Source organism: Cydia strobilella, chromosome 16 (assembly GCF_947568885.1).
Source record: "Cydia strobilella chromosome 16, ilCydStro3.1, whole genome shotgun sequence".
NCBI classification, from domain to species: domain Eukaryota; kingdom Metazoa; phylum Arthropoda; class Insecta; order Lepidoptera; family Tortricidae; genus Cydia; species Cydia strobilella.
The window spans coordinates 10526609-10554460 of NC_086056.1; the positions used below are offsets into that span (position 1 = coordinate 10526609).

The 27852-nt window shown below is 38.6% G+C and overlaps 2 protein-coding genes across 2 annotated transcripts in view; one reads left to right on the forward strand and one right to left on the reverse strand.

Moving 5' to 3' along the window:
- LOC134748321 (protein max) overlaps positions 1-18543 on the forward strand; it is a 91623-nt gene extending 73080 nt beyond the window's left edge. Inside the window, exon 6 of the transcript XR_010128401.1 lies at positions 18400-18543. The gene's annotated coding sequence lies outside the window, so the exon portion shown is untranslated. The remainder of the gene's footprint in view (positions 1-18399) is intronic.
- On the reverse strand, positions 98-27852 carry LOC134748328 (cell adhesion molecule Dscam2-like). The gene is made up of 29 exons (XM_063683095.1): positions 27234-27852; positions 26276-26420; positions 25627-25802; positions 24382-24472; positions 23843-23993; positions 22666-22830; positions 22461-22596; positions 22264-22383; positions 21449-21613; positions 21227-21371; positions 20404-20552; positions 20090-20300; positions 19549-19744; positions 19136-19302; positions 17766-17848; positions 15174-15311; positions 14553-14756; positions 14302-14431; positions 13685-13869; positions 13022-13201; positions 12551-12739; positions 10248-10472; positions 9017-9225; positions 8436-8550; positions 7315-7480; positions 2626-2777; positions 1911-2087; positions 1358-1465; positions 98-649 (listed from the first exon to the last, which is right to left on the reverse strand). Exons 1-29 carry the CDS (start codon positions 27346-27348, stop codon positions 519-521), a joined length of 4524 nt encoding a protein of 1507 aa, XP_063539165.1. The 5' UTR covers positions 27349-27852; the 3' UTR covers positions 98-518.

The window sequence follows — 27852 nt, forward strand, 5'->3', positions numbered from 1 at the left end:
ACTCTTTAGGCTATGTTTAATTGTTCATACGTTAACTGCTGAACTCTCAGGGTTTTAAATTTGACAACAAAAACGACCTTGAGGGTTTAAATTTTGATTGCTCAAGCGGTTAATCGTTCAGTAAAAACTTAAGTAATGTGTTATTTATGTAATTATAATAAAATATTAATATTATTATATTTATTTAAATATTTTCAGATCCACAAATAATAATGCTGGTATATACTAAAATGACTTTAGATGACGTTAATTAGGTAGGGCCAGTTGCACCATCCCACTAATCCGGGGTTAACCGGTTAACCCATCGTTGTGGCCATTATTATTTTAGTTGTTTTTTTCATGCGGACTAGAATGCATTTTTAATAGAGGGGTTAACATTTAATTGGGTTAATTTTGCCATATTTGACGATGTCAGATAGGTCCAAAGTAATCTGTCTAGATGTGGTCAATGTTTCTAAATTTTATTTTAATTTAACTTGTTTATTATGCGATATGCATGTTTGTTTGTAGCTTTCACGCTAGCTGTGCTCGTGATGGGTGCGCGGGGACAGAGAACCGGGTCCGGATTCGGCGCTGGAGTCGCCAGCATACACTTCCGAAAATCCACCCCCGCTGCCGCCTCCGACTCCGACTCCGCTGCCTGCACCGCCTAATGATAGTTATATAATAATGTAAGAAGAGATTTTACTCATGAAAATAAAACGCAAAATGCAAGAGAATAATTCAGGTAAATGTAAGCATGCAAACCTTTTTAATTATAATATTTTTAGTATTCACGTACAATGCTGGATGAAATCCTCTTGCCCAGAGCATATAATCGAAACGCATTCAACGCGATTAAACCTTTAATGCACAGAGCGTATATATTAAATCTGTGCTTTAATGTATAAAATTATGGCAGAAATACAATTTATCGTAAGTATTTTTTTTTTTATAAAATGTTGCAGATCCGCCAGCACAATTGATTATTGCTATGCTCATGTCACGCTCTTTTGGACATTGTGATGAAATATATACTCATTGTCTTGTACCTCCAGCAATAATCTCCTGCACACCGAAGCGTGCAAAAGTATCTGACACGATTTCATTTCATTAAAGCAATTACTAATTTCGTGCTATGTTATCGAAGAAACCTTCTGGTTATTGTACCTATAATTATTTAATATATAAGCTTAGGCTTTTCATACAGATCTTGATATTTTAATTAGGCATTTTTCGAGCAACGTTTCTTTTATTGTTACAGGCTGAATATTTGTTTTACGCTAGTTAGACATTATTAGTAAATAATTGAAGTAAAGAAAGAAAAATAATTCAATACTTTTGGGCAAGGCTGTATGTGTTTATAAAATGTAATTACCATGGTGTGCGAGGGGCACGCAGTAGGAGGTGCCAGCGCAGTGTCTCGGCCGCACCTTCTCGTAGCGACTGAGCTGCTGCAGCTCGCAGTCCGAGTGGTGCTTCTCCACTGTTAAACAGATAACATGCTTTTATTTAGAACAAATAGGTTGGTACTTTTACTCCAATAAAGGCGTAATTAGAGTTACAGAGATAGTTGCTCGAAATTTAAAAAAAACTATAAAGCTTTATGGATCTTGAGATACTGGCGTTCATCGTTCATGGCACAGTTGCTACAAACGCTAGAATGCAACAGTCGAAACGCGGTATATGGTCAAGATATAAAGTCTAGTTTAAATGATACTTTGCAAACACGTACAAGAGACAAAAATCAAACTTGTTTTTTTCTCTCATGGTAGGAATTGTGTCTAAACATGACCCACGCTGTCGCGACGACCGAAGGTCCGGAACTGTAACGTGTGGTGTGCTGTTTCACCTCCGACGGCGTACGTCGTGATGGGGTTAGCTAGGGTTAACCAAACTTTTTGATAATATACAACCGTCAGGATACCTACCATACGTCTTACCCTCTGACCGGTCCCGATGCCTCTGCGGGTGTTTCCTGCAAGGCCTGTGAGGAGGAGCATCATTGTCGCGATGACCGAACGTTCGGAACTGCAGCGTGTGGTCCAGTGTCGCTGCTGTTTCGCCTCCGACGGCGAACGTCGCGTACGGACTTATTTCGTATACATCTGCGTAAGCAAAATGTTGAATAAATCTTGCGATCGATTTAGATTGGGAGGTAAAAGATAAAATGTGTTTTAAACTAGGAATGAACACACTGGCAAAATAGCTCCGCAGTGGTATATGTATATTTAATTATTTATAATTTTTTTTTTTTTTTTTTTCAAAAGTATCAATCTTTAATAGATTTACAAAATATATATATATCTTCAGATACATTTCATTTAAATACTGTACTACTTAAGCATTTACATATGTCAATGATTTTTAACCATGGTTATTCGAACCAAAAATAGTTTAGAGAGAGCATGCAAAAATCAAACAGAAGTAAAAATATCCATATACTCGTAAATGAGGCTTATATTATAGTTTTCGTAAAACAACTATGGGTTTTTTTTTTGATTACGTTGCTGAGAGGACTACAGGCTGCCTCAAAAAGCGAAACGTTAGGATTTTTTTTTAGCCTATCTCAGGCGGTTTAAACTTTGCCTACTATATTCTGTTGTGGATGGCAGACACACCACTGTTTCTCATAGACATACGAACCCGAGGCTGGCGACAACTTGTCGTGCTTGTAGTCGTGTTGGCAGTTGCGCATGTTCTGCTGTTCAGGGCACACTGATTTGTCGGTGCTGGTGACCGAGTGGCTGCAGCGGCGCGTCTCTTCGTCCACTGCTCCGCCGCATGGCCACAGGGTACTGAACAAATATGCATATTTATTTATTTATTAAATTATAAGTTGGGAGAAATAAAAAAAAACCTACAGATAGGCAACAGAAAACCTTTTCGCGAGATTTTTTAAAACGCTAATTAGATTATGTTTACATATATAATTGTTTGCTTAATTTGTGAAGCCGTCTGCAATTTGACATTTTCCGATACAATATTGGATACCGGGCCGAAATAATTTTATACAATCGGTTTACTTGATGTTAACGGTTTATCTTAACATTTGGACACATCCTTGTTGCCTCACCCTAGCACCGATACCTATTGCTCGGCGTCTACTTTGATTAAGATTAACCAAAATGTAAAAAAAACTAATGAATGTTTACTGAGTAGGTACTTATTAGTAATTTCACAAAAGTACCTAATGGAACAGTGCATTAATTAACTAAAAGGACAAATACGATTACTGCACAAGAAAAAAGTACAATATTGATTTTTGTCCCGAAGAAGTAAATATAATTCACTGGTAACATTTAAAAGCTAACTTCGTTAGTAAACGCGTTCGGTCACGAAACTTACTTTTTAACCGACTACAAGATTCGGTTACTGTTTTTTTTTAATGTTTGTTACTCCATAACTCCGTCATTTCTGGACCGATTTTGAAAATTATTTTTTTGATGGTAATAGGTATATACATACAGATTGGTCCCGTTTTTGTCAAAAAGCAGTTCTGATGATGGGATCCATGAGGAATCGAGGGAACTCCTCAAATGTTAAAGGCATACATATAGTGATTTTAGTATTTTCATCAACAAATCAAGCACACATTTAAAAAAGTGACATTTGATGAAGTGGAACTGCTGATGATGATCAGAACGGAACTCTTCAATGACGCATAGTTCACGTTTGGCGATTTGTCCTCTTCGTTATGTTTGTTAAGCAACTTAAGTTTTTAAGACTTTTTTTTGTCAAGCTCGAGTTCTGATGATGAAACCCACGAGGAACCGAGGGAACTCCTCAAATGTGAAAGGCATACATATAGTGATTTTTGTATTTTCATCAACTAATCCAGCATTTACATTTAAAAAAGTGACATTTGATGAAGTGGAACTGCTGATGATGATCAGAATGGAACTCATCAATGACACATAGTTCACGTTTGGCGATTTGTTCTCTTCCTTATGGAGCCAGACCCAAACTTGGACCCGGACTCGGACCCGGACCCGGGTCTGAACATGGACCTCAACTCGGACCCGGATCCGGACCGAACTCTGACCCAAACTTGGACCCGGACAGCCGGACACGGACCCGGACTCGGATCCGGACCCAGACCCGGACCCGGAAATGCTACTAGAAAAGTGGGTTAGGTGGGTGGGTGGGTTTTGAACTGCGATTCTCACAGAACAGAACTGCTATCAGAAAAGTAGGTTAGGTTAGGCTAGAGCTGTGACCCTTACAGAAACGAAATGCTATCATAAAAGTAGGTTAGGTTAGGTTAGAACTGCAACCCTTACAAAAACGAAATGCTACTAGAAAAGTGGGTCGTTTTACCTCCTTTTCTACATAATTAGGCAAAAGATGCTGTCTTTTTCATTTTATTGTCTGGAATCTAAGAGTGCACCATCAACAATAAGTAAACTTTCAGCGGCATCCCCCATTGAAGTCGGTTTTTTTTTCTTAAAAATTATTTCATGTAAAATGTAGCGCGAACAAAACAAACAAAAACAGAGCTGGCGTTCATTTGTGCTTTACTGGATGCAAATGCCTGCGTTCACAAGCGTAGTGTTGCGAAAGACGAGCTAATAGTAAAGACACCCTTTATTTATAAAGTAATAGCAAACCTCTGTTAAAGTTTGTCTCTTTCTAACAAACGTATATATGTCAGAACAAAGGTTAAGGCGAGACAAAATTATTAACGGCTTATTAGTGTTTATGTATAACGTTGTGTTGTGCATAGTGTTGTGTTCCTGCCGGTGAGTAAGGTTGACAGAGCTCAAGGAGGGAGAGGAGTGTTAGGGTCGGCAACGCGCATATAACTCCTCTGGAGTTGCAGGCGTACATAGGCTACGGAGACTGCTTAACATCAGGCGGGCCGTATGCTTGTTTGCCACCGACGTAGTATAAAAAATAATAATAATAACGCCATAAGCTGTGATGTCTGCCCAATTCAACTGTGACTTTAGTGCACCTCCAGACGAATTGGGTAGCCCATTGTCCAATGAAACTGTCATTTTTGTATGTGGGATATCATATCAGGGAAAGTTTCGTTCGTCTCACATAAGAGTTTAAAGGTGACGATACGAGTAGATACGTACTACAAATTTGCAGGTATATGATTTTTTACCACTACGACTTTCTTACGAATAAGAGATGTGCACAATAAACTCGCAACTTTATACAATCGTACAATGAACAATAGAAAAATCGAAGACGAAAGTAGAAACTGACTGCATTTAATGCTTTTTTTAGAGGCAATTTACTTAATTGAGTACTTAACGCAATTAATCATGGCGATATGATTCAAACACACTGTATGGAAAGTGACAAAGACATTCAGTGTAGGGTAAAAAATAAACTGATAGTCTAATTTATTTTGTTTGTCTGTGATTAGAAATATGTATAATTAATAATTAACATTGGAGCTAAAAGCTTGGGTGTTAGAATGTATTTAGTATTTGTATATTATATGTCTGAGTACCCACTTACAAGCCTTCTTGAGCTTACTGTGGGGCTTAGTCAATTTGTGTAAGAATGTGCTATAATATTTATTTATTTATTGTTTATTTATTTTTAACATCCCTATTCCGTTTCTATACTGTTTCCTTTTACGTCACATACTTATAGTGTTATTTTTTCTCGTGCGTATATATTATAGATAAGCGTACTTTATTGTCTATATTTTATTCTTGTCTCTGGTACGAGTCTGATGCATTTGCGAGTTTCATTTCCGTTGCAGTAGCAGTTTAGTAGCGCATGCACCTTTTCAGAGATTTGTACCTGAAGTGTACTTACCAACGTGACTATTTTTAAACGACTTTTAATCTTATAAGAACATACCTTCACTGCCACTGCAGTCGTAAGCAGGTTAACTCCTTTTTCATTTCTCAGAAATCACCTCTTTTAGAACGATATCTTTATCCTTTTGTGGGTCCAAAATGGCTGCCTACGAGACACCGAAGAAGGCGCAGGTCGAGTTGCCGGCAGGCCGAAAAGAAGAGGTGTGACGACTTGAAAGCATTCAAACGAAATGGTAGAATTAAGTAGGTAACTGACATGACCGAATGGAAAAACAAAAACTATTTTTTCTGATACCGAAATTTTAAGCAATTGTTTGTATTTTAAGAATCCATTCATGGATATTGGGGATAAATTCATTATTTAATTATTGCTTTTTGAAGCCAAACATATAAAAGGATTGTTGCATAACTTAAATGCAGCAGTAAGTCTTTGTTTGCTCTGCAAACTTAAGCTACATGACTACACAGTATTGTTCAAGCTTACCCAACTGCCTTCTGATATAAACGAGCTATTATTCCGGTTACGGCCAACATTGGAGGCATTCGGGGCACAAATCGCTCACCAAGCTGGTTTGTAAAGTTGAATCGTAATCTGAAGCTGGGTTTAACTGAGTCGGAGATTAGGTATAACGAGGTAGCTAGTAAAATTCCAGACCATTAAAGTTAAAAGGAACTATCATTGTGGGAATAAATAAAATTATAACGATAATCTTAATGATGAAATAAAACTATGAAAACGGATTATATCGCGTATATTGAATTTATAATACATCCCGACGTTTCGAACTCTTTACAGCGTTCGTGGTCAACGGGTGACTGAGGAAAAATTACAAAGTGCAAAAATACCCACATACTAAAATAATGAACAATCATAGACTACAAACTTTAAGGCTGGTTGTACATGCAAAATCGGATAATCTAATCTTAATGGTTTTAGTACAAGCGAAATGCACTGCGATGGATTTTAAAAGACGATTAAAATGACATCAATTTAAATCGTGGCAAGTTCCTCAATAACAAATCAAGTTTAAATAATTCAACTCTGAAGATGCCTCACCTCATTCGTCCCGCTATGGTCTATCAAAATAACATAATGTATTTCACAGGTGTACGACTTATGGCGTTTTCCTAAACATTTGTCAAATCTAACAAACGATTGATAATCGTTTGTCCCTATCAGTAATTTTGAAATTTCTGTTTGTTAGAAAGAGACAAAATTTAACAGGGGTTTGTAAGAAGTTTTATTTTTAAGGATTTGTGTTTAATTCATCACCATCACCATCCATTAGTCAACCAAAAGATTCATTTCATTTCATATCATTTATTTATTTCAATATAAACTTACAATACTTAAGATGTCCGATTCTCCGACTTAAATGGTCCTGCGCTATTTTGCGATGGACCAACTGAGGTACTTTTAAGTAGTTTAGTTTGTCTCGCGCACCAGTACAGTTTGGCTTCGGCGTTGCTTGTCATGGTATCAACTCAGCTAGGTACCTTCTTGAAATGCTACCAGTCGTTAGTCTTACGGTAAGACTAAGACTCTTACCTTCGCTTAGCCAGTAGAACAAGTATCAAAGCCGTGACAGCAACAGCAGCTAATCCTGCGAAGGCCAGCGATACTGCACCGAGTACCCGCTCGGCCTCGGCGTTGCTTCCAATCGTCCCTACTGAGCTGCCTTCTGATTGGAAGGCCACTGGTCGTCGAAGACGCTCTGAAAAATAATGTGTCATTAATAATCGACGTCCCGTGATTCTTCAACAAAGAATATTCTATACTTTTATGAGCAAATATCGAGGAGTTAGTGGCCGAGCAAAATATCATCGGTGAAACGAAAGCCCACAAACTTCGCTGGTTCGTTCACATAGAATGGGAGAGGATCGGGCTGTCAAGAGGGCGTTCTTGGGATTTTAAACGTATCGATATTAGAGGCTTTTTTGTTTAAATACTTTAGATATTTGTGAACACATTGACCGCTCGCGCTCCAAATATACCTGATGCCCCTGAGGGCGATTGTAACTAAGTAAGTACCTATATTACGAGTATGTTGGCGGCCAATCGTATAATTACCTATAGGTATACCAAACTATGTATAACCACAGTCAAGTGTGACGTAAGATATATTATACATTTTTAAAATAGGAAACATGATAGAATCATATATCCAATTCAGTTACCTATATTTTATCCACGCCAGTATATATGGTTTACGCCATTGAGAGAAAACTTGTAAGAGCTTTAAACCGAACAATTTAACTTCATTGCAACTTGTAACTTTGTTGAACCGCCCAGACCAGCAGGACGGTGTCATAACAATCGGAAATGTGTCGCGAGTTAAGGTCGAAAAGTTTGAGCGCTGCATGGTATGGTCAACTTAAATTTAATCTCTAAACAACGTACTTACAAACTTTAATACAGAAATAAGCAGGTATTCTGGACGGTGTGCTTTGTAAAAGTATGGTATTGCTGTGATTTGGACAATGAATAGAGTTTAGTACTTGAAGCTAAAGTTCCTACACTAAGTCTGAGGAAGCGATATTAACCCCGATGGCCCCGATTGTCACATCCCTGCGCCAGGTGCCTCTGCTTCTGCTCCCGAATCCTTGACATTCGCGCTCGGACTGTGATAATGCGAAATGCGAAATTAAGAATAATATAGTCATGTGTACCTCCAGCGTGGGTAGTGGTAGCAGCGTAAATTATGGCTTGGTGTCTCGATGACTCCGTGGACGTCCACAGTCGGAGGGCGTACCACGCGCCCGCTGTGAGACCACCGATCACCACCTGCCCAAAAATATAAGCGCCAATAATTTATTATACCTACAAACTCATCAGCAAAATATATAATTCAGGTTCAGTGTGATAAATACATAACAGCTTAACAGCAAGTCACTTTAGTTTATATTACCATTATCTCAAATTACAAACCTGTTTACGAAGATGCCGCGAGTTAGATCAACATCTGTTCACAGCACCACAGCTTCATCGCGTTGGCCCATTAATATAACAGGTTCACAAGACTCCCATCCCTTTCTGCATATTTCTTTCTGTACTCATACTCCTTCCTAAGATGATGTAACGACGTAAGGTAAGGACATCAGTCCACAACGCAGCGCCGGCGTCATCCGCCCGTCGCCACTGCAGTCTGACCAGGCGCGCATTATAACACACGGCCCTTCGAACGTCAAATTCAAAGACCCTGCTATTGCTACGTTTATCTATTGATCCTGCTATTGCTACAGTTGCTCACCTCCCTATGATGATGTAGTGACGTAAGATCAGCATCAGTCCACAACGCAGCACCGGCGTCAGCCCGTCGCCACTGCAGTCTGACTAGGCGTGCATTACACCGCACGGCCCTTCTAGCATCTAATGCGAGGGCACTGCTGTTGCTCCATATCGCCGCTTCAGCGCCTTCCTCTTGATCGCGCCGGCCTCCCCCTCCTTCCCATACTAACACTAGGGAAGATAACATACAATATCGTTTTAAAAGGTTCTTCAATCCCTTCAATGTTGACGTTATTTATGGACTAAATAATGCGTAGATGCAAATGAGAAGGTAATTAAATCAGAAAATGACACTAATATTATTAAATCTGAAATGTACAGCGAGCTGCAAGATTGCATGTAGGTACTGAATGCAATTCATTCATAAAGTGTCCATACACTTTTGCAGCTTGCTGTACAGGTATTTTAAAATCAGTTTATGCTGTCGGATAAGTTTAATCCATTTGATTTTCTACTAATATTTAAAACACGCTAACAAGGCAACCTGCATGTGCAACAACAAAGTAAAGATGTTTATTTAATAAAAAAATATAAATAGCATTGTAAGTACAGAGAAAATGTTAACATATTACTGGACACTAAAGTCGATGTCCGCAGACATTAGCAGTAAATCCAAGTTGAGGACTTCAGATGCCTAAGTTAATTTCTAGCTAAGTTTAGGCACTGACACTAAGTAAGTGAATGCACTTAAGGAAATCCTTATCCGAATAAATAATAAATAAATAAATAAATCCGTTTAAAAGCTAGTTTCTTCTCTGGGTAGGTAGGTAAAATTGTTGTACAAATAACATTCAGAAAAAATAGTTACTTATACTCATCATTATACATATCTAAGCCATATAATTTTTACTTATTACATAATACATCTACGTCTAATAAATATAATTGGGCGCCATATACTCTAGCCTCCCAGACATCAAAACTTGCCAACACAAATGCAATTTTGATTAGTCATAATAACGATTCATATTAGAATGAACGGAAGACATTTTTATAGGCCTCTCAGTGGCGACGGCCCCGCTCTTGAATGCGCCACCGCGCGCACTGAATACGACGCCCCACAGGACAAAGACCTGAGCATCACGCTGGACGCCTCCCCACCGGCTTCTAGCTTCCTGTCTCCTTCTCTCGAACCAGCCACCAAGCTGTCATTTAAAAACCTAAAAGTAAAATTATTGTTAAAATATCCTAACCTGGTGGTTTCGTCTTGACCAACAATGGTACCGACGGTGGCGACGGCCCCGCCCTCGAATGCGCCACCGCGCGCACTGAATACGACGCCCCACAGGACAAAGACCTGAGCATCACGCTGGACGCCTCTCCACCGGCTTCTAGCTTCTTCTCTTCTTCTACTCTTGAACCAGCTTCCAAGCTGTCTACGCTGTCATCGCGTACTCGTACCCACCATATGGTAAATCCTAAAAGTACAACACTGTTAAGATTACAAATTTTGTATATTACTTTTAAAGTTATCATGATATAACGAACGAGATTCCGTTTACCGCTTTCTGGAAACAGACAGTTTACACAAAGTTCCATAGCAATCTATTGGTACACTATCAATTTCAGTACCATGGTAAGCAGCGTCTGTATTGTATTGTATCTGTATTGTATCGTGAAGGTTTAAATCAGTGATCTGTATTGCGGATTTGAAAGACTTCGATTCCCAGGTAGAAGTAAAATAGAAGCGTGTAATTCTCTAGCGGTCCGACATACTAGAATTTTAATCAGTGGTATTAGAAAATAGAATTGAATTTCTTTTGTTTTAACTCTTAAATGCATAGTGTAGGATGCAGCCTACACAACAAAAACAACAAACTATATATATATATATATTACCTAAAATATTGAATGGTCTGCCAGAAGTTGTTTGTGCTAAATATTTAAATAAACATATAAAAAAAGTCGTTAAAATGCACTTTTTAAAAACTAACGACACAAGCTATGTATACTAAGAATCATACTTATGATAAGATATAGGATATAATATTGTTTTTCTTTATGTTATTCTCGAACTCCCCATCGGCACACAAACCTCCATAAGGTTTTGCCTACGATGGGTCTTGTAATAATCTAACAAACTGTAATTTGTTTCCTTATTCAATAAATAAAAATAAAAATAAACTAAATTTATACATAATCAGATAAAATCTATTTGTTCCTTTATATTATTTAAATAGTAAAACTACTCAGTAACCGATTTTTTATTTAAATATACGCAGTATTTTAATTTATAAAAACTATATTCGTTTTAAGACGAAATGTCGGAAGACTTGGAAAAATCCAGAAGTTGATGATTATTAGTATGTGATTTTGGACGTTTTTTTCGGGGTTGTAACTATTTTATATTTAAAAACTTTATCATAGGTATATCACAAATAGTGTACCTTTCTGATGGTAGTAAGATTTTTCATATCACTTACTGAAAATTTTATATATACATTAAATATGATTTAGCCTACGCAACTTCTAACACTGATTTTGCAGTGAAAATCGATGTTATATTTTTTTACCATTTTTCCCATAATCAGCAAATAATTACGTCTTACATATTATATTAATTTCGGGCAAAAAGAGAAAAATCATGCATTTAAGGGTTAAAATAGAACGCAAGCAAGTCTGTCGCATTTAATAATGATTAAAATTTTATCGTAGGTAATTAGTACTCGTATTAGGACGGTGGGATGCTGAGGTCAAATTATTTCATTTCAACAAAAGCTCTTGTCATATTTCTCGCTATTAATCCACCCTCCATTTAGATCATTCTTCACTAAGGTATAGTATAGGCGCATTATTTCTCAAACGGCATTAGACAATAATATATTACTCCATGAACTGGAATTTAGTATGGGTTGCAATGACACATTGATAATATTAGTCTAACGTCGTTCAGAACATAAAGACTTAAAGACTTTAAAAGTAGAACACTAACAGGCTAAATCGGAACAGTCATTTGGATAATTTCCGTTTGCCATAGTAACACAATCACGTATAGGAGCGAATAGTCGCAGACGGCTGCCGTAATCCGCCAAGTGACTTGACGTGCTTAAATTGGGGCTGGGTACAAGGATAGCGCATCAAGCGTTTTTAACAACTAAAGTATTTAATTGGGGGTCAAAATTTTTGACATGCGGTTTTCAATCCTGACATTGTAGAGAATCGTAATGCTGATAGTTGTATTTTAGCATATTATCAAAACTTTAGAAGCGACGACAAAAAAAGACGCTCGTAAGCAATTTAGAATTAAAATTTGGCATCGCCCTCAAGTAGACCTGGTTTTGTATTATTAGACCACACCATTTCTGTGTACCTGTATTATATGTAAGTTACGGTTGACTTTAAAATAATCTACTGAATTGAAACGAGTAACGGTGGATTGCACCAGGAAAATTCACTGACTTGAATAATGTCGAATATGGTAACGACGGCTATTTTCATATCAAGAAATTTTTAACGAACATTGGTGCAACAGGCCCCAAGATGCTTGTGTACTTGCCGTGTGGTGGCGCAGCAGGATGGTGTGTGGTCCGCCACGTGAGCTTGGCTTCCCTGTGCGCCGCATGGTCGAGTAACAGCGCAGGCGCAGACGGAGGAACGGCACACTCCACCCGATACGTCACTTCCTCAGAACCGAAGGCGTTGCGCGCTGCACATGTATAGTTGCCGCTTGTTGAGGCGTCCACTTCTGTTGTAAAGAAAAGGAACATAAAAGTTTATGAAGGTGATGAAGCGAAAATATTTATATTGTGACTGAACTCCAAGGCTTATGTCCGCTACCGTCCATGTAGAGCTAGAGCTAAGGAAGCAAGAGGGTGTGCGTCGCACATAACACAGAGCGTGGTGGATGCGAAGAGGAGTTCGTATGCAGACTGTAGGTGACACGCCCATGTCAGCACCTAACGCACTACCTACTAAATATGAGCGCCCTGATCATCAATCTAAACTGACTTAAAGTCACAACACTGACCATGTATAGAAAGATGTCCATGGGGTGTGAGGTGCGTCCTCGGGTCGTGTGTGACGGGTCGGTCTCCACGCAGCCACCGCGCGCGCGGCATCGGCTCTCCTCTCCACACGCACGCCAAACGCAGTGAATGGCCGCATTGTACTCGTGCCCACACGCCGAAGGAGAGCAAGCGTACGCCCGCTGGACAGAAATAATGATTCCATATGCAGCTTTTCATAAAAAAATCTAAATGAGAGTAGGTATTAAGCATTTTGACCACTTTATTTGCCATAAGATCGTTTACTTTGAACGGGAATAACTAAGACGAATAACTTTCCGTGCTGGCTATGGTACTCAGCTTAATTTATTGTGTTATGTACGTAAATATGAAGATGTTTCTTTATTTAGTTATGACGGGAATCTTAGTCTTAGGCGATAAGGTAATTTAATTTTGACACCCACCCGACGAATTTTAATGGCAACCTTAACATCATTTACGTAAATAGGTAAATTAATCTACATTGCTAAATAATTTGTCAAGGAACGTAGAACTAGTAGTTGCGAGTTGAGGAGCATACGGCTCATCCTCGCCCGCCATAGACAGCGTGGCCACCCACGCCTTGTACGTGGCATCTTCAGGCAAGAACTTCAACTCAGTTGAGCCGCCTGAATCCCCGGACTTACCTCTAGAACTAGTAGTTGCAGGTTGAGGAGCGGACGGCTCGCCCTCACCAGCTACAGAATGCGCGGCTACCCACGCTTCGTATGTGGCGTCTTCGGACAAGGACCTTAACTCGGCTGAGCCACCCAAGCCCACTGTTGGATCGCTGTCTTCTGCCTGCACTGTTGTGGTTTGCGGAGGCCTGTCCCTGATTATATAAAAGCATATATCACTCAACACGATGTAAAAGTATTGATAGCTGACCAACTCTAATTATATGTATATTTAGAAATGAGATCAACATTATTTTCTCTGTCTTATTTCTTCCTCCAAAACATATTAAATTTGTGGAACTCTACCAGAAACTGTTGTTAGTGCACCGTCAGTGAACACTTTCTAAAATAGACTATTAGATACACATTTTAAAACTTTGAAAAGTGCAAAATAAAATACAAGTGATCGATATACACGCATCAGCTCCAAGAGCTGCTAGTGTATCAAATAAATAATAATATAACGGAATGGCGTTATTGGATTGTGATCAAATTAAAGCACAAAAGTTAGTAACAAGCGACTCTTACTTCTTTATTTTTTATTCAACTATATAACAATATCCCTAAGGCAGAAAGAAATATTTTACCTGCCAAGTTCACGATAAAACACTGTATAATACAGCACTGGTCCATTAGGCCGACTTGGAGGTAACCAACTAATTGCTAAGGAAGTCACGGACGTTGCGACGACCTTCACAGCAGCAGGAGGTCCAGGAGCTGTAACAAGTTACTTAAGTTAGCTAGCAGTATTATTTACAACATGTTGTAGCTACGAGTCGAGAGAATCTTAAAGTTAAGTTCATCAAAATGAGATTTATAAGTATTACAAGAAAATTACCATCTTGCTGCGTTATACAGTGCACAGGATGAGCCGGCACACCATCCCCGGCTCCCGTATACGCCAACGCTTGTATCGTATAGTTCGTGTACGGCCTCAACGCCAGCAGTAGTGTCTCCACGCCCGCTACCCTCTTAACCTCCGCTCCCGCTCCTGAATTGCCCCCGCCGCTCCCGCGCACCTCCCACTCCAGCCACTCTGCCGCTGCCGACAAACAACTGCCATCATTCAGCTTGGAATATTGAGATTGTTTCAAGTTTATTTGCTAAATGCAATGCTTAATATCCAATGAGAAATGTGTTCGCGTGATTGCGTTTAGTTTATTCGAATTGCGTAATTAAGGAAGCAGTTTATGTGAGTTTATTAAGATTAAGTTATTGCTGGACTTTATAAAATTGCGCGCACTTTTATGAACCATTTAGCGTCCCAGAGTTATTGTGCAGTTAAGGAACACATTTAAATATACAGTCACTTGAACGCCACCTACTATAATATTAACAGATATCGCAGCTGGTATGGCGTGTAATTTAAAAAATAAAATGGGGAAGAAAAAGTATGAGTTAGAACCTAATAACTCGTGCAAGTCTACACACAGGTGATCGTACATTTCCTCATACTCACTATGCTCAGGACGGTAGAGCAGCTTATATCCAAGCAGCGAACCGTGGTGCGCGTGCGCAGGCGGTGGTGACCACTCTACCTTCAGGCTCTGCGGGGACACGGCGCGGCAGCGCACGCCGCGGGGACCTTCTGATGGCACTGGACACAAGTGGGGCATTCTTTAAATTAAATATACAAATATATTTATTTTCCAAATGTCATGTCATGTCACATGTGATACATGACATGAAATTCTACGAACGTTCAAACAATCAAAGGCAAAATTGACTATTTTTTTAAATTTTTTCACTGTTTACGTACTTATGCAGCATACATTTTTTTAACTATGAAGTGGCATAGAAGCTTGAGTAGTTTTTAGGGTTCCGTACCCAAAGGGTAAAAATGGGACCCTATTACTAAGACTCCGCTGTCCGTCTGTCCTTCCGTCTGTCCGTCTGTCACCAGGCTGTATCTCATGAACCGTGATAGCTAGACAGTTGAAATTTTCACAGATGATGTATTTCTGTTGCCGCTATAACAACAAATACTAAAAATATAATAATATAAATATTTAAATGGGGCTCCCATACAACAAACGTGATTTTTTTGCTGTTTTTTTTCCGTAATGGTACGGAACCCTTCGTGCGCGAGTCCGACTCGCACTTGGTCGGTTTTTTTATATGATCTATTAAAGGATAGTCCTCAAACATAAAACAGCACGCTGCAAGTTCTGGGAGTCGCGAACAAAGAAAATCCAAATTTTCATTATTAATTGAATGTCATTGGATTTTTTCTTATTTGAGAGGATTAAAAATATTGATTCAGAGATAGGATAAGATAATATGTATCGCTATTGATAAATCGTATCTGCTACCTATATTTTTAAGGACGCGTGGTACTGCGCTAAACGATGTAACTAAGCTACATTACCTACTAATCTAGTTAAATCAGTGGATAATCTAATCTATGTCAGATCCAATCCCAGGTATGTACTAACTTCGAGTAAGTATCTAACCTAAATTAATAATAGGTACAGGAAGAAACGGGAACTCTGGATAAGAGCAATGCAAAAAACTTACAAAATTGTACTTCCTTCTTTTTGTGATATACAAAATGTTTTTAAGCCGGATTTTAAAGCAAAATTAACTGCATTACAAGTTTAACTATATTTAATTGCATCACTACTTTCAAGTTAATTCGTAGAAACTCTTTCCTTTATACAATTAACATTCCTTTCAGATTATAATTGCTAGACGCGCTACATAAATACAAATGCTCACTTTTATAATATTTTGAAGCACTTTCCTTGTATATTCACTTAAATCCGCGTTAAGCAGTTTCCTGCTCGTGAAATCCTATTAAGATTTTACATTGGATTGTAACATTGTTTCGTTTTGTCGATATCACATCGGTGAGATAATATTATGGAATAATACGGTATTGTTCCAAAAGTTACTCTAGAGAACAGAGATAATGCAAGATTTGTCAATTCAGTTAAAAATCAGATTTTGAGATGAAATCAAATCTCAAAGTTAGATTTTGATAGGTAGTATCTTTTCCTTCATGATTCGCGTAAGCGCAAACGGACCGGCGAATCTTAGCTTTTGTGAGCGCGCCGCACAGACAAATTTATCAAATTGGTAATAAATTACAACTGAATTGGTTGGCGCTGCTGTCTGTATTTTCAATAGTCGGATTTGGGAATTTTAAAACTGGCCGAATTTTAAAAGGCTTGTTATTCTGGATCAAGTCGAATAAGAAAAACTCAAGAAAAGCTACAAAAGTATTAATCAATTCCGTAGAGTTCTCGAAGCAATAAATCGCACGTCACTTACCAACACCAGATCACTTCCCTACAATCCCTACACGCTATATTGGCACTCCCATTCTATTATGAAAAAGAAACAACTCATTTCAGTTGCGTTCACGTTTGTGATTTGTAGATTAAACTATACTAATATCAGCCCCTTCTTAAAGATGGTCCCTTTCAGATGTATTTTAATGCATCAGTGGAAACTATCCAACAGAAATAAAGGCCAACAACTGTAATTTAAATCATTGCATACCTAGATAACGTAATCATGGTAATTACATACAAACATATGGGTAAATATAGGTGTGGGTGGGTATGGGTCATAGTGTTGTGTTCCTGCCGGTGAGTAAGGTTGCCGGAGCTCAACAAGGGCGCGGGGTGTTAGGGTCGGCAACGCGCATGTAACACCTCTGGAGTTGCAGGCGTCAGTGACCGCTTACCATCAGGCGGGCCGTATGCTTGTTTGGCACTGACGTAGTATAAAAATAGGCTGTTGTAATATAAAATGATGCACTATAAAATGCTAATAATAATAATAACCTCCTGTCTCCATCATCAGATCAGCTCGATGATACCATAATATTGTATTTTTGTATTGTATCTCGATTTACATTATGTATGCAAATTTTCAGCTTCATCGGAAACCGGGAAGGGGGTGAAATTTATCATGCAGGATTTGATTACAGACCCACACACGGACAGACAACCGAACGGGACAGGTGGAACTAAATAAAAGCTTGTAAAAACTATAAACGTTGAACTTTTATGCATGCGGAGTCTAATAGCAAGTCTGTGCTTACCACTTTCTTGAGTCAACGTATTGACGGGCGCGGTGGCTGGGCCCGCGCCAGCGCTGTTGAAGGCTCTCACGCTCACGGAATACCTAAAACATATTAGCGGTTTGTGCTTGTTTTTTTTAAATAGTTATTTGTTTTACAAGGGGCAAAGTTGTTGCCCTCTCGTACTAATATTGATAACAGAGCAAGCGAAAGATTCTAAAATTGAACAACGAGCTTAGCTAGTGGTTCGAAAAATGAAATTTTGGCGTTGCAAGGGTTTCAAGGCACGAGGGTTAAACAAATTTTGCCACCGAGTGAAACACAACATTTTTCACCACACCAACACAAGGAAAATACTAACTGTAAAATATCAAACAAAATCAAAGCAAATCGATTTAAAATGAATGTTATTAAATATTTATCATTCAATATCATCATTTAAAAGTCAATTTTACTAGCAAACATAAGAAAACAACTCAAAATTTGCATTTGATTACTTTACATGTGAATAAAATGGGGTCCTTTTGTTTGACATAATTATTAAAAGTCATAATGTTATGATTGATACCATTATCATTAGTAATAATTGATGATATCATTAGTCATAATTCTGAAACCGTTAAGTTTTCAGGATTTTCGTAAGGTTATCCTATAGATAGGTTAGGTTAGGTTTGTTTTATGGCAATCCTGAAAAGTTACGCGTTTCTGAGAAAAACCAAATTATGACTAAAGAAAATGTGGACAAAAAATACATTATGACTTGAAACTTTATGGGAAACAATAGAGACCCGAATAAAATGCAACTTTCTTATAAGTTTTTGAACAATCAAGAGAGCCTTTACGAGCTGGTGTGGTAAAAATAAAGTTTAAGGGTTATTATTAGACTGGAAAACTAAATTATGTCGCTCTTCCCGTATATAAACGAGACTGAAACCTATTTGTTTTGATAGTTCTGACGGTTTTGTTCTATATTATAGCTGCCCAGAAGCCTATAACAATAATTAGGCTTTGCATTACCTACATATCGTACTCTTTATTGTGAAAGAATAATATAGCATGTATCTTGACAAGTTTTGATTCGTGGACGGCTAGAGGACAAGTATACTAAAAAAACATGACATAGTTGTGGCCTCTACCAGAACTTTCTTCATTATCGAGAGCAAGAACAAATTAAGGTTATTAGGTTATGACAATACGTTAAGATAGTGAGAAAATCTCGCACACAAACACAACAATTTGTAAACCTCGATAACAATATGGTTGAAAAGAAAAGAAGAGTTACATAGTTGAAAATTACAAATCCAACGAGTTCACGTTTGATTTAAATTTTCAAATATAAAAATACAGGTTGTCTCAAATGGTCGCGAACTATAATGTTTACTCGTACTAACCGAGTATAATGCTCCAGCCCCTCGATAGTATATTTCGTTATTTGCCCCCGCACGGTAGCGAACTCCATCCCAACGTTGGCTCCTCCTGACAATGTACCGTCAGCTGAGGCCCACCACCACACAGAGTAGCCCAAGAGCTCGCCGTTCCACGATGAAGATGGTGGTGGCTGTAACAATAGTTGGTGCTTTATCCATAAACCCAGAGTTCAGACGTTTTCAAGCACAGATTGGCGGTTGTCGAATAGGTTGATTTCTATTCTAATCGAATCTTTATTGCAGTAGCGCCATATTGAGCGATTTACCGACAAAATAGTTTTTAGGGTACGTACCCAAAGGGTAAAAACGGGACCCTATTACTAAGACCCCGCTGTCCGTCTGTCTGTCCGTGATGACAACAGACATTTAAACCTTACCTGCCAAGCTAGTTCGATAGTGGAAGCCCTCGGAGCCGAAGCCCGTAGACTCAGCGGCGCACGCGCCGGCGGTTCATGCGATGTTAGAGCGAGCAGCGCTCTCGTATGAGTTGACGCGAATTGAGCCGTCACTGTACGCGCTCGGACTAGGTAGGCTGTGGCTGGCTCGAGGCCGGATATTGTGGCGCCTTCGGTTCTGTTGTGAAGGTTAGTTTATTGAATAAGTATACCTTGAAGACAATGACTAGAAATTCAAAATAAGTAAATGTAACCACTCAGACTAACACACGCAAGTTGGATATCACACAAGGTTAACACTTAACAGCCTGTCTCAGTTTGAGTTATCATTATCTCCCAAATTCGACTGAACCCTTAGTAAGGCGGTTGTCAGAAATTACGCAAAATTAAACTCCACTATTTTTAAATAAAGTCTAAGTCGTGGTAAACACATGCCTTTTGCCTTATTAAGGGTTAACGTTGACTCTGAATTGAGTTCGGGATCCTGATACATCCCTTAATAACATTGAATAATTCAACGTACTCAGAGTAACTGTCCAAGTTATGTGCCGAAACAGACACATTGTGCGTATCCGCATCTCTCCAAGTATCCGAGCTGGTTGAGTCGTGTTTCCGATACTGCACCACGTAGCCCAGGACGGGCGAGTTGCCATCGTAAGGGCGCCGCCATTGCAGGCGGACCGATCTCGATGTGGTCTCTAAGACCCTGAAGTTTGATGGTGGCTCTGGTGGTTCTAACAAAACGTAAAATCATACATTACAATAAATATAAGCTGTCATCTTCTTTGTTTCATACCAAGCATGCGTTTTTTTACTCTTACAATAGGGTCCGTTTACCTTGCACTGCAAGATGAACAAAGTGGTCGGACCGCCCATAAGGATTGGTCGCCTGACACCGATAGACGCCGGAGTCTCTTCTGTCAGCCCGCTCTACTACCAATTCACTTCGCAGACCTTCTGCGCTTCGGGTTTCTGATATGCTCATTCTAAAATAACATGTTTCAGTAAGAAATACAAAAAAATCGTAGGTACATCTATATTGTCAGAAATTTTTACAGTATAAAGTTAGGACAGAAAGTAATATATATTATATTATTTAACAAAACACGTGTCCATTATTTTTAGATGTTCTCCAATATATAATCAAACCACCAATTAACTAGCAATTTGCTTGAACAAAACTCTTTAGAGAAGTTAGAAGGTTTTGTCACTTTTCAGTACTTTGGAGACCAATTTCTCCCAGTAGGTTGAGTTTGGGCAGATAAAAAAATACGTATCTGTTATTTTAGACTACTCTATAACATATATAAAAATAAATTAACTCGGAGCCGGACATCAGTTGGGTATCCTTCCTTGTAAGTGACCGGCAAATAAAACAACTACTAGTAAAATTACGCTTTTATGATATATCCAGTCCGACTTCGCAGCTGCAATTCTCTTTTATGACTTTCTTTATGTAAGACGTAAATTGCCTCTGTCCGTTTTCCCGGTTCAGGAACGGAAAACCATCGGATAGGGTATTTTTATGACAACACGTTAGACTCTGATTTTAAAGGAAACTGTATATGTACATATACTTAAGTATACACGGTTTGTATGGCGCGGCCGAGAACGGGTGGACTCAGCAGGAAGAGTATTCCGTGGCGCGAATATTCCTTACCTATAATCAGAATTAGGCAGTGCGCGTCCAGAGTGACTCCACGATGTAGAAAGTGGGCTGTCTCCACGGGCTACACACGCCAGCCTCACTGTGTCGCCGAGCTTTGCAGTCACATTCACCGATGGAGTCTCGAATCTTGCCGGTTCTAAAACATTTTTTGTTTTAATTTTTGCTTAGGTATGTAGCGACACCACGAATATCTATAGCTATAGTTGATCTTACCGTTAACGTGTATGGTGAGTGTTTTGGACAGCGCGGGTGCGACGTCGTTGTCCGCCCGACACCGATACTTGCCGGAGTGTTCGGCGCGCGCCGACTCAATTCTTAGAGACCCGTTGTTGAGTACCGCCGGCTCCGAGACTGCTCCTAACGTCGTTTCGGCACTACCTGTTAACAAATAATTCCTGCAGGTGTAATTTAACCTAATATTTTACCTACAGATATGGAGATAAATATAGATATCATGCTCACAGAGCACATTCTAAAGATATGTGATTGTGGACCAAATATAATAAGGTCAATAGGTATTATTAGAGGTATATTTTACAAAAAACTTTTGAACGGTATCGTATCTAGAGAAGCCCAAACTTGATAGGTACCTATGTGTTGAAAATTATTTTTATTCTAATTAAAAAACTGAAATGTAATGATGTGATATTTTTTTTAAATCGACTCGAAAATCCCTTTCATTTAATACCACACACGATAGGTTTCGGAACAATTTTTCTTTCCCCATACAAGAAAAAGATGACGTCATAACTCCTCTCCTTTTTTTGGTGGTACGGGTCAAATTGATTCAAATGGCCTAAGGATCAATCGTACCGATTTTAATGCTTTTAACACAATTTGCAGCGTTATTTGACGTACCGCTAGCACTACTGTTACTGCACAGTATGTCTTTAAACACTGGTTTAAACTAATAAACGTATAATTAGAAATAGTGAAAAGTTTGTGGTACATATTTAATGAATAAATGAAATGGAAATAAAATCTAACGCGAACAAGAAAGTAATCGCTAATTTTAGATTAAAACTTACCAGAGAATTTGGTCCAATAAATAGCCGGTGAAGGATGCCCCCGGGCCTCGCAACTGATAGTTAGCGATCCGTTGAGCAGCACCGCCGTGTCCGAAGGCTCGATTTGCCAATACGGAGGTACTGAAACAGAACTAACGCGTGAAGTCACCGAAATAGAAAAAAGAAACTTCACTCGAAATCGAATAGGAATCGAATACCTTTGATAGCTAATTCCGCAGACGTATTAGCTTTGCCGGCGGTGTTGGTGACGACACATGTGTAGATTCCACTATGAGCTGCAGTGAGACTTTTGAAAAGCAACATGCTATAAAATTCAGCACCTCGTTCATCGACCTAAAATGTAATAAACAGTTAGAATTTAAACTCGACCTTAAATGATACTAGCATAAGTTACAAAATTACCTGTAGTGCGCTAGGTATGTTAATTTGATCTTTAAGCCAGGAGAAATAGACGGGCATGTCACCGGAGGTGACAGTGCAGGTTAGTTGCGCTCGGTCGCCGGCCCTTAAGCCAGGTGGAAATACGATTGGCGAGAGCACGGGCGGAGAGACCACCGTTATTTGCACCTGGAAAAACGTAACTCTTAACACATTTCACACTCGGGCTTTGCAAAGTACGGACGTGAACGTTCTTACAGTGATTTGTGTGCACCCCCGCTAACGCCTGATAGCGATAGGAATAATAACGTACTATGGTTAAGTGCAACATTTCAGTTTTAATGCGATGTAAGCTTGAAATAGCTTTTAGCAGTGATACACTTTCGTTTATTTTTCTCGGAAATACAAAGTTAGCTCAAGTATTCTAAACGTTTTACGAGTATTTGAAATACAATTTCATAAAATTTAAAGCTTTGCGCGATATTTTATTCAGTAGCTATATAGATAGAGCTAAATTTTTAAATAACTTTAATATGAACTCTTTTAAAGCCATAGCCAACAAACGGTATGATAATTTTACTATGCATACATTGATACCAGATCTCATGCATTTTTATTCCACGTATTTTTGCACCCGGCTGTAAATTTGAATCCTATCGGATAACATTCTATAGCATTTTATACGACTTTTAATACTATTAGCGACCCGCCCCGGCTTCACACGGGTAGAACCTTAACAAATTATAACACTTAAACCTTCCTCATAAATCACTCTATTGAAAGATGAAAACCGCATAAAAATCCGTTTAGTAGTTTTTGAGTTTATCGCGAACAAACATACATACAAACACACAGACGCGGCGGGGACTTTGTTTTTCTTTATAAGGTGTAGTGATTTTATAGCGAGAATACAGATGAAAGCTACCTACAAATGCGTGTATCTGATACTTTTAGCCTGCGCTTTATATTGAGGTATTAAAGCTATTGTTATTTCTATTTACTAAAAACTCCATTGTACAGGAGAACATCTTTATTTCTGCGAAATACATTTCTTTAGAAACTGTACACAACCATTTACAAAGTAACGCAATACCCAACGTAAAAGAGAATATTTTTAAGCGAATAATAAGAAGTATCCTTTCAAGTCTTAAGGTTATTTGAAATTCTAAGCATATTGAAACAATGAATAAATAAAATATACCTCTCGCCGAGCTAGTTCCCCGCCAGGTGTCAGGACGGAGCAGACCCACCCGCCCTGGTCTCTATTTCGATCTACATTGCTTATGGTGAGTTGACCGTCGATTTGCTGATATCTAGGATCGTTGCCAGTTCCTCCGTCCCATTTGACTGTACTATAAAAAGATAAAGCATTTTTTATGACTTCATTATATATTACGTACACTGTTTAAACAAAAATCGGGGCCTGAGGAAGCGTAAGGATATGTGCTGCGGCAGGGTTTCTGTCGCAGGGGCGTCGGAGGCAAGCGGGATAACATTTCGCTTCCTCGGACCTCGTGTTGAAACTGTTACTTTAATTGTATTATGCGTTGTATTAGACATGTTCATTTCCGGTGGCCTCAAACGTGATTCCTCAAAAGCAAGTATATGAGTCACTTTTTATTGAGACTTCTAAACAAATGCTCCTCTGTGTGTTACGGAAAGTAAAGAGTGGAGGGTCTTTTAGGAAATGGGCGAAAATGTCATGTACCTACCTAATAGGTATTTGTGCGGTTTACTTACTCAATTGGGAATCCGTAGTATGGACACCACACTGTTGTGTCTGAACCAGCGACTGCTTTTACAGGACTCATTGATCGAATATATGGAGGCCCTTAAAGAAATTGTGAATTTAATATATAAGTATCAATCATACTAATTATTATACAAATGAGTATCTCATTTATTTTCTTCAAAATAAAACACTGATGTAAAGTTTTCTGTACGTATTTTCAGAATAAAAACAATTTTGTTATACAGACATTCAAAAATATTTAGCTAAGTACCAATAGCCTACGCAATAATATTAGCTTAGAATAAAGCGCAAAAGTAGATTTAATATTTAGAACAAAACTAAGTTGATTTGAACAAGTGAAATATTTATATATTGCATTGTCTTACTTCAAAAATACACCTACAATAGAAATCGTAATGTTGATAAGCCGCTTAAGTAATAAGATTGGAGACTATTGCGAGTGCGAGATCTTCCCGCAAAGCTTCATTCGTGGCATAAGCTTATCGGCACAATTTGGCTAATTTATGCTAAGCCCACTTCTCCTAATGTGACTAAACGTGTGAAATCTCAGTTGAGACGAGCTCTAGTGTTTACCGTAATGTCAGAGTAGGTATATTATATAGAGTAGTTAAACTTTAAACGCTTTGAACATTATATTTGTACATGCTCGGGCTGTGTTTAAAAAGCAACTGATCAAGTCATTGAGTCCGAAAACTCCAAGATTTAGACATAAACCAGAAATCTATCAAAAATAGGTTTTGGAGGACTTACTTCTAAATGATCAATAAATAATGATAAGATAAAACCCACATATCTGTTATATTGTAGTAATTATTTATTTTTAAGATTATTACAATATAATGTTTACCCAGGTATTGGCTGTTGTATTTACAAATACAAAATACAAATGTTTATTTCTTAGAATATGGTACAGGGATGATGTACTTATTATATGATATTACTGTAAATGTATTGACTTGTAAAAGAGCCCTTGAGGCCTACCCTAATTGAAGAATATTTTTTAGAATTTTAAACCAGGGGAAAGCCTTTTCCCAGCAGTGGGACAATCTAATAGGCTAAAAATAAACTTTTACGGTAAGAATCATGTCTTATAGCGTAACGCCGGTTTTTTGTATTGAAAACATAGGCTGCTTACTTGCGATAGGAGTAAGTACTAGTCCTTAATGAACGCATTCAACTAAGAGTGTCAGATAGAAGATAAAATAAATTAATTCTTTTAATTAGATACTTGCCATAGACGTTAAGCCTGGCAGCGTGAGCGACCGAGCCGTGAGCGTTACTGGCGCGACATTCGTATCGTCCGCCATGCTCGACCTTCGCACTGCTTAGCGATAGCGTAGATAAGACGTAGTTACCACCAGGCCCCATCCCCGCCGGCCCGCTGTCTCTTCCCTCGGTTATCACCGCCCTAAACATAAAAAATAATCGCAAATATACTTAGACCACTCCACTAGCCTTTCAGCAGGCTATAACCTTATTTATTACACATAACGCGTAGTGCTTGCGTTGTTTTGTACATTACCAAACGATCCGAGTAAGGACCGATCGCCGGAGGTTACACTCTTCCCACGATGTAATAAATGTCGTCGCCATACTTAAAAGGGTCTCGTTGAGATAAACTGGATGGGAGAATTTTTTTTTTATCTGATCTGATTGAAATAATAAGACAGCAAAAGATATAGGACGTCAGGAAATATTAAAAAAAATTGTCTGCGAAATGTCTAGATATTTTTTAGTACGAAGTAGCTGAGTTTTGGGACTAAAACTAAAACGCTTTTACCCACAGTGAAACTCATTATTTTAATGTGAATTATTTATACAGAACTGATGGGGATATCTCATTTTTTTACAATTTAAAACAAAGGCACTCGTATTACTGACCCATGATGCGGCGGTATTGGTTGCAAGTCGAGCGTCCATTTGAATCGAGGCGGCGGCTCGCCAACCGCCGAGCATTTCAGAGCCACCAGCGCCCCCGGCTGCACAGCCTGCTCGATGAACGTGTACACCAGCTCTGGTCGCAAGTCTGCACACACATATCACATCAACTACAAGATGAAACATATTGGCTAGTTATATGCGAAGTGCGTGTTGGAGGATAACTAACGACGACTAACTAGGGAACAAATCAAATTATTGTTGTTTAAGTAGTCACACTACATATATAAATTATAAACTGAAATAGATATCAATAGTGTCCAAGGCGGGAATCGAACCCGATCTTCAGCTTACGCGGTCCTGACCACTACCGCTGACCACCGGTGGACTGGGTCACTTTTTCTGTAGTGTATGATATCTATTTCAGAATATAACGACGACTACTTACTGCGTGGGAAGAATGACTCTCATGGGACGACATCTTTGTATTATTTGAAAGCTATCAACTGACAGATAGGTAATTAATGATTCCCACAGTTACACACAGAGGAAAGAAGAAAACTCGCGGTCAACACAATTTAGTTGGGCACCGCTTATTTCAGTTGCGTCTAAACTTGGTTTGGGCTGTTGTATTATAAAATGGTGTAGAGTCGGACTAAGCAATTACAACGTGTGGAAATGTCATAATTAATGTCAAATTTATGTGAAAATATGATTTGTAATACTACACTTTGTTTTGTTAAAGTTAGTGCAAAATTAGCTTAGATGGACTTTAGGATGCAACTCAGTAAAATTGCACCAAAGTATGTGTGGTGATCTCGCGCATTTCATAAACACTTCCTATGTGTAGTCAGTGATAAACACCGACACAATTTACAAACACATCTAACAACTAACATGTTAAAACTTTATCGATGTAATAAATAAATCTTATTTTATTACTAGTTGCACTCCCACTCACCCGGCGAACGTTTTATCCTTTTCCTCTTCGATGGACGCCAGGCTCGTTCCTTTAATGAGCACCATGTTACTGAAAATGTAAACGTCCGTATGTAAACATGATTATTAACACGCATTACGCTTTTACGATCGCGTCATCGGCAATAAAATTACCCACAGACAACGTATGTAGCATAAATGTAAATAAGGGCCTGTTGAAAAATTCACTCAGCTTTCCGTTTTACTATCCGCATTCGTTCAGAATTTATAACCTCGTAAATCGGAAAAACCGGCAAAAAATTTACAGCTATGTAGAATCCTGAATTGCTGAGATAAACCGAAGCCCCGATAGCTTTGGCTTATCTTTGCCATAAACAACGGATGCGTATAAAGTATTTAAATCGTTTGTTTTCACAATTATATTGTAACTGTTTGCGAAAGTAATAAAATAAACACACGCATTTATTTTATCCAGCAGTAATCTGTTTTTGAAATAAATTCCAGTGATCGCTAAGTCAACAGCAGCGCACATATCAAGAGTCAGGCCGGCCGGACAGAACTATCCTTCAAAGCGATGATAAAATAGCTTGTACACAAAACGAACACTGTGACGAGCGAAAAAACGAAATACCCCCCACATC

Excerpts from the sequence above, each read along its gene's own strand:
- LOC134748328 (XM_063683095.1), bottom strand. The coding sequence starts at position 27,348 with ATGCGTGTTAATAATCATGTTTACATACGGACGTTTACATTTTCAGTA. Across the intron at positions 22,597-22,665 it reads ACATACCTAGCGCACTACAG|GTCGATGAACGAGGTGCTGA; the intron begins GTAATTTTGTAA and ends ATTACATTTTAG. Across the intron at positions 12,740-13,021 it reads TGGACATCTTTCTATACATG|AAGTGGACGCCTCAACAAGC; the intron begins GTCAGTGTTGTG and ends TCTTTACAACAG.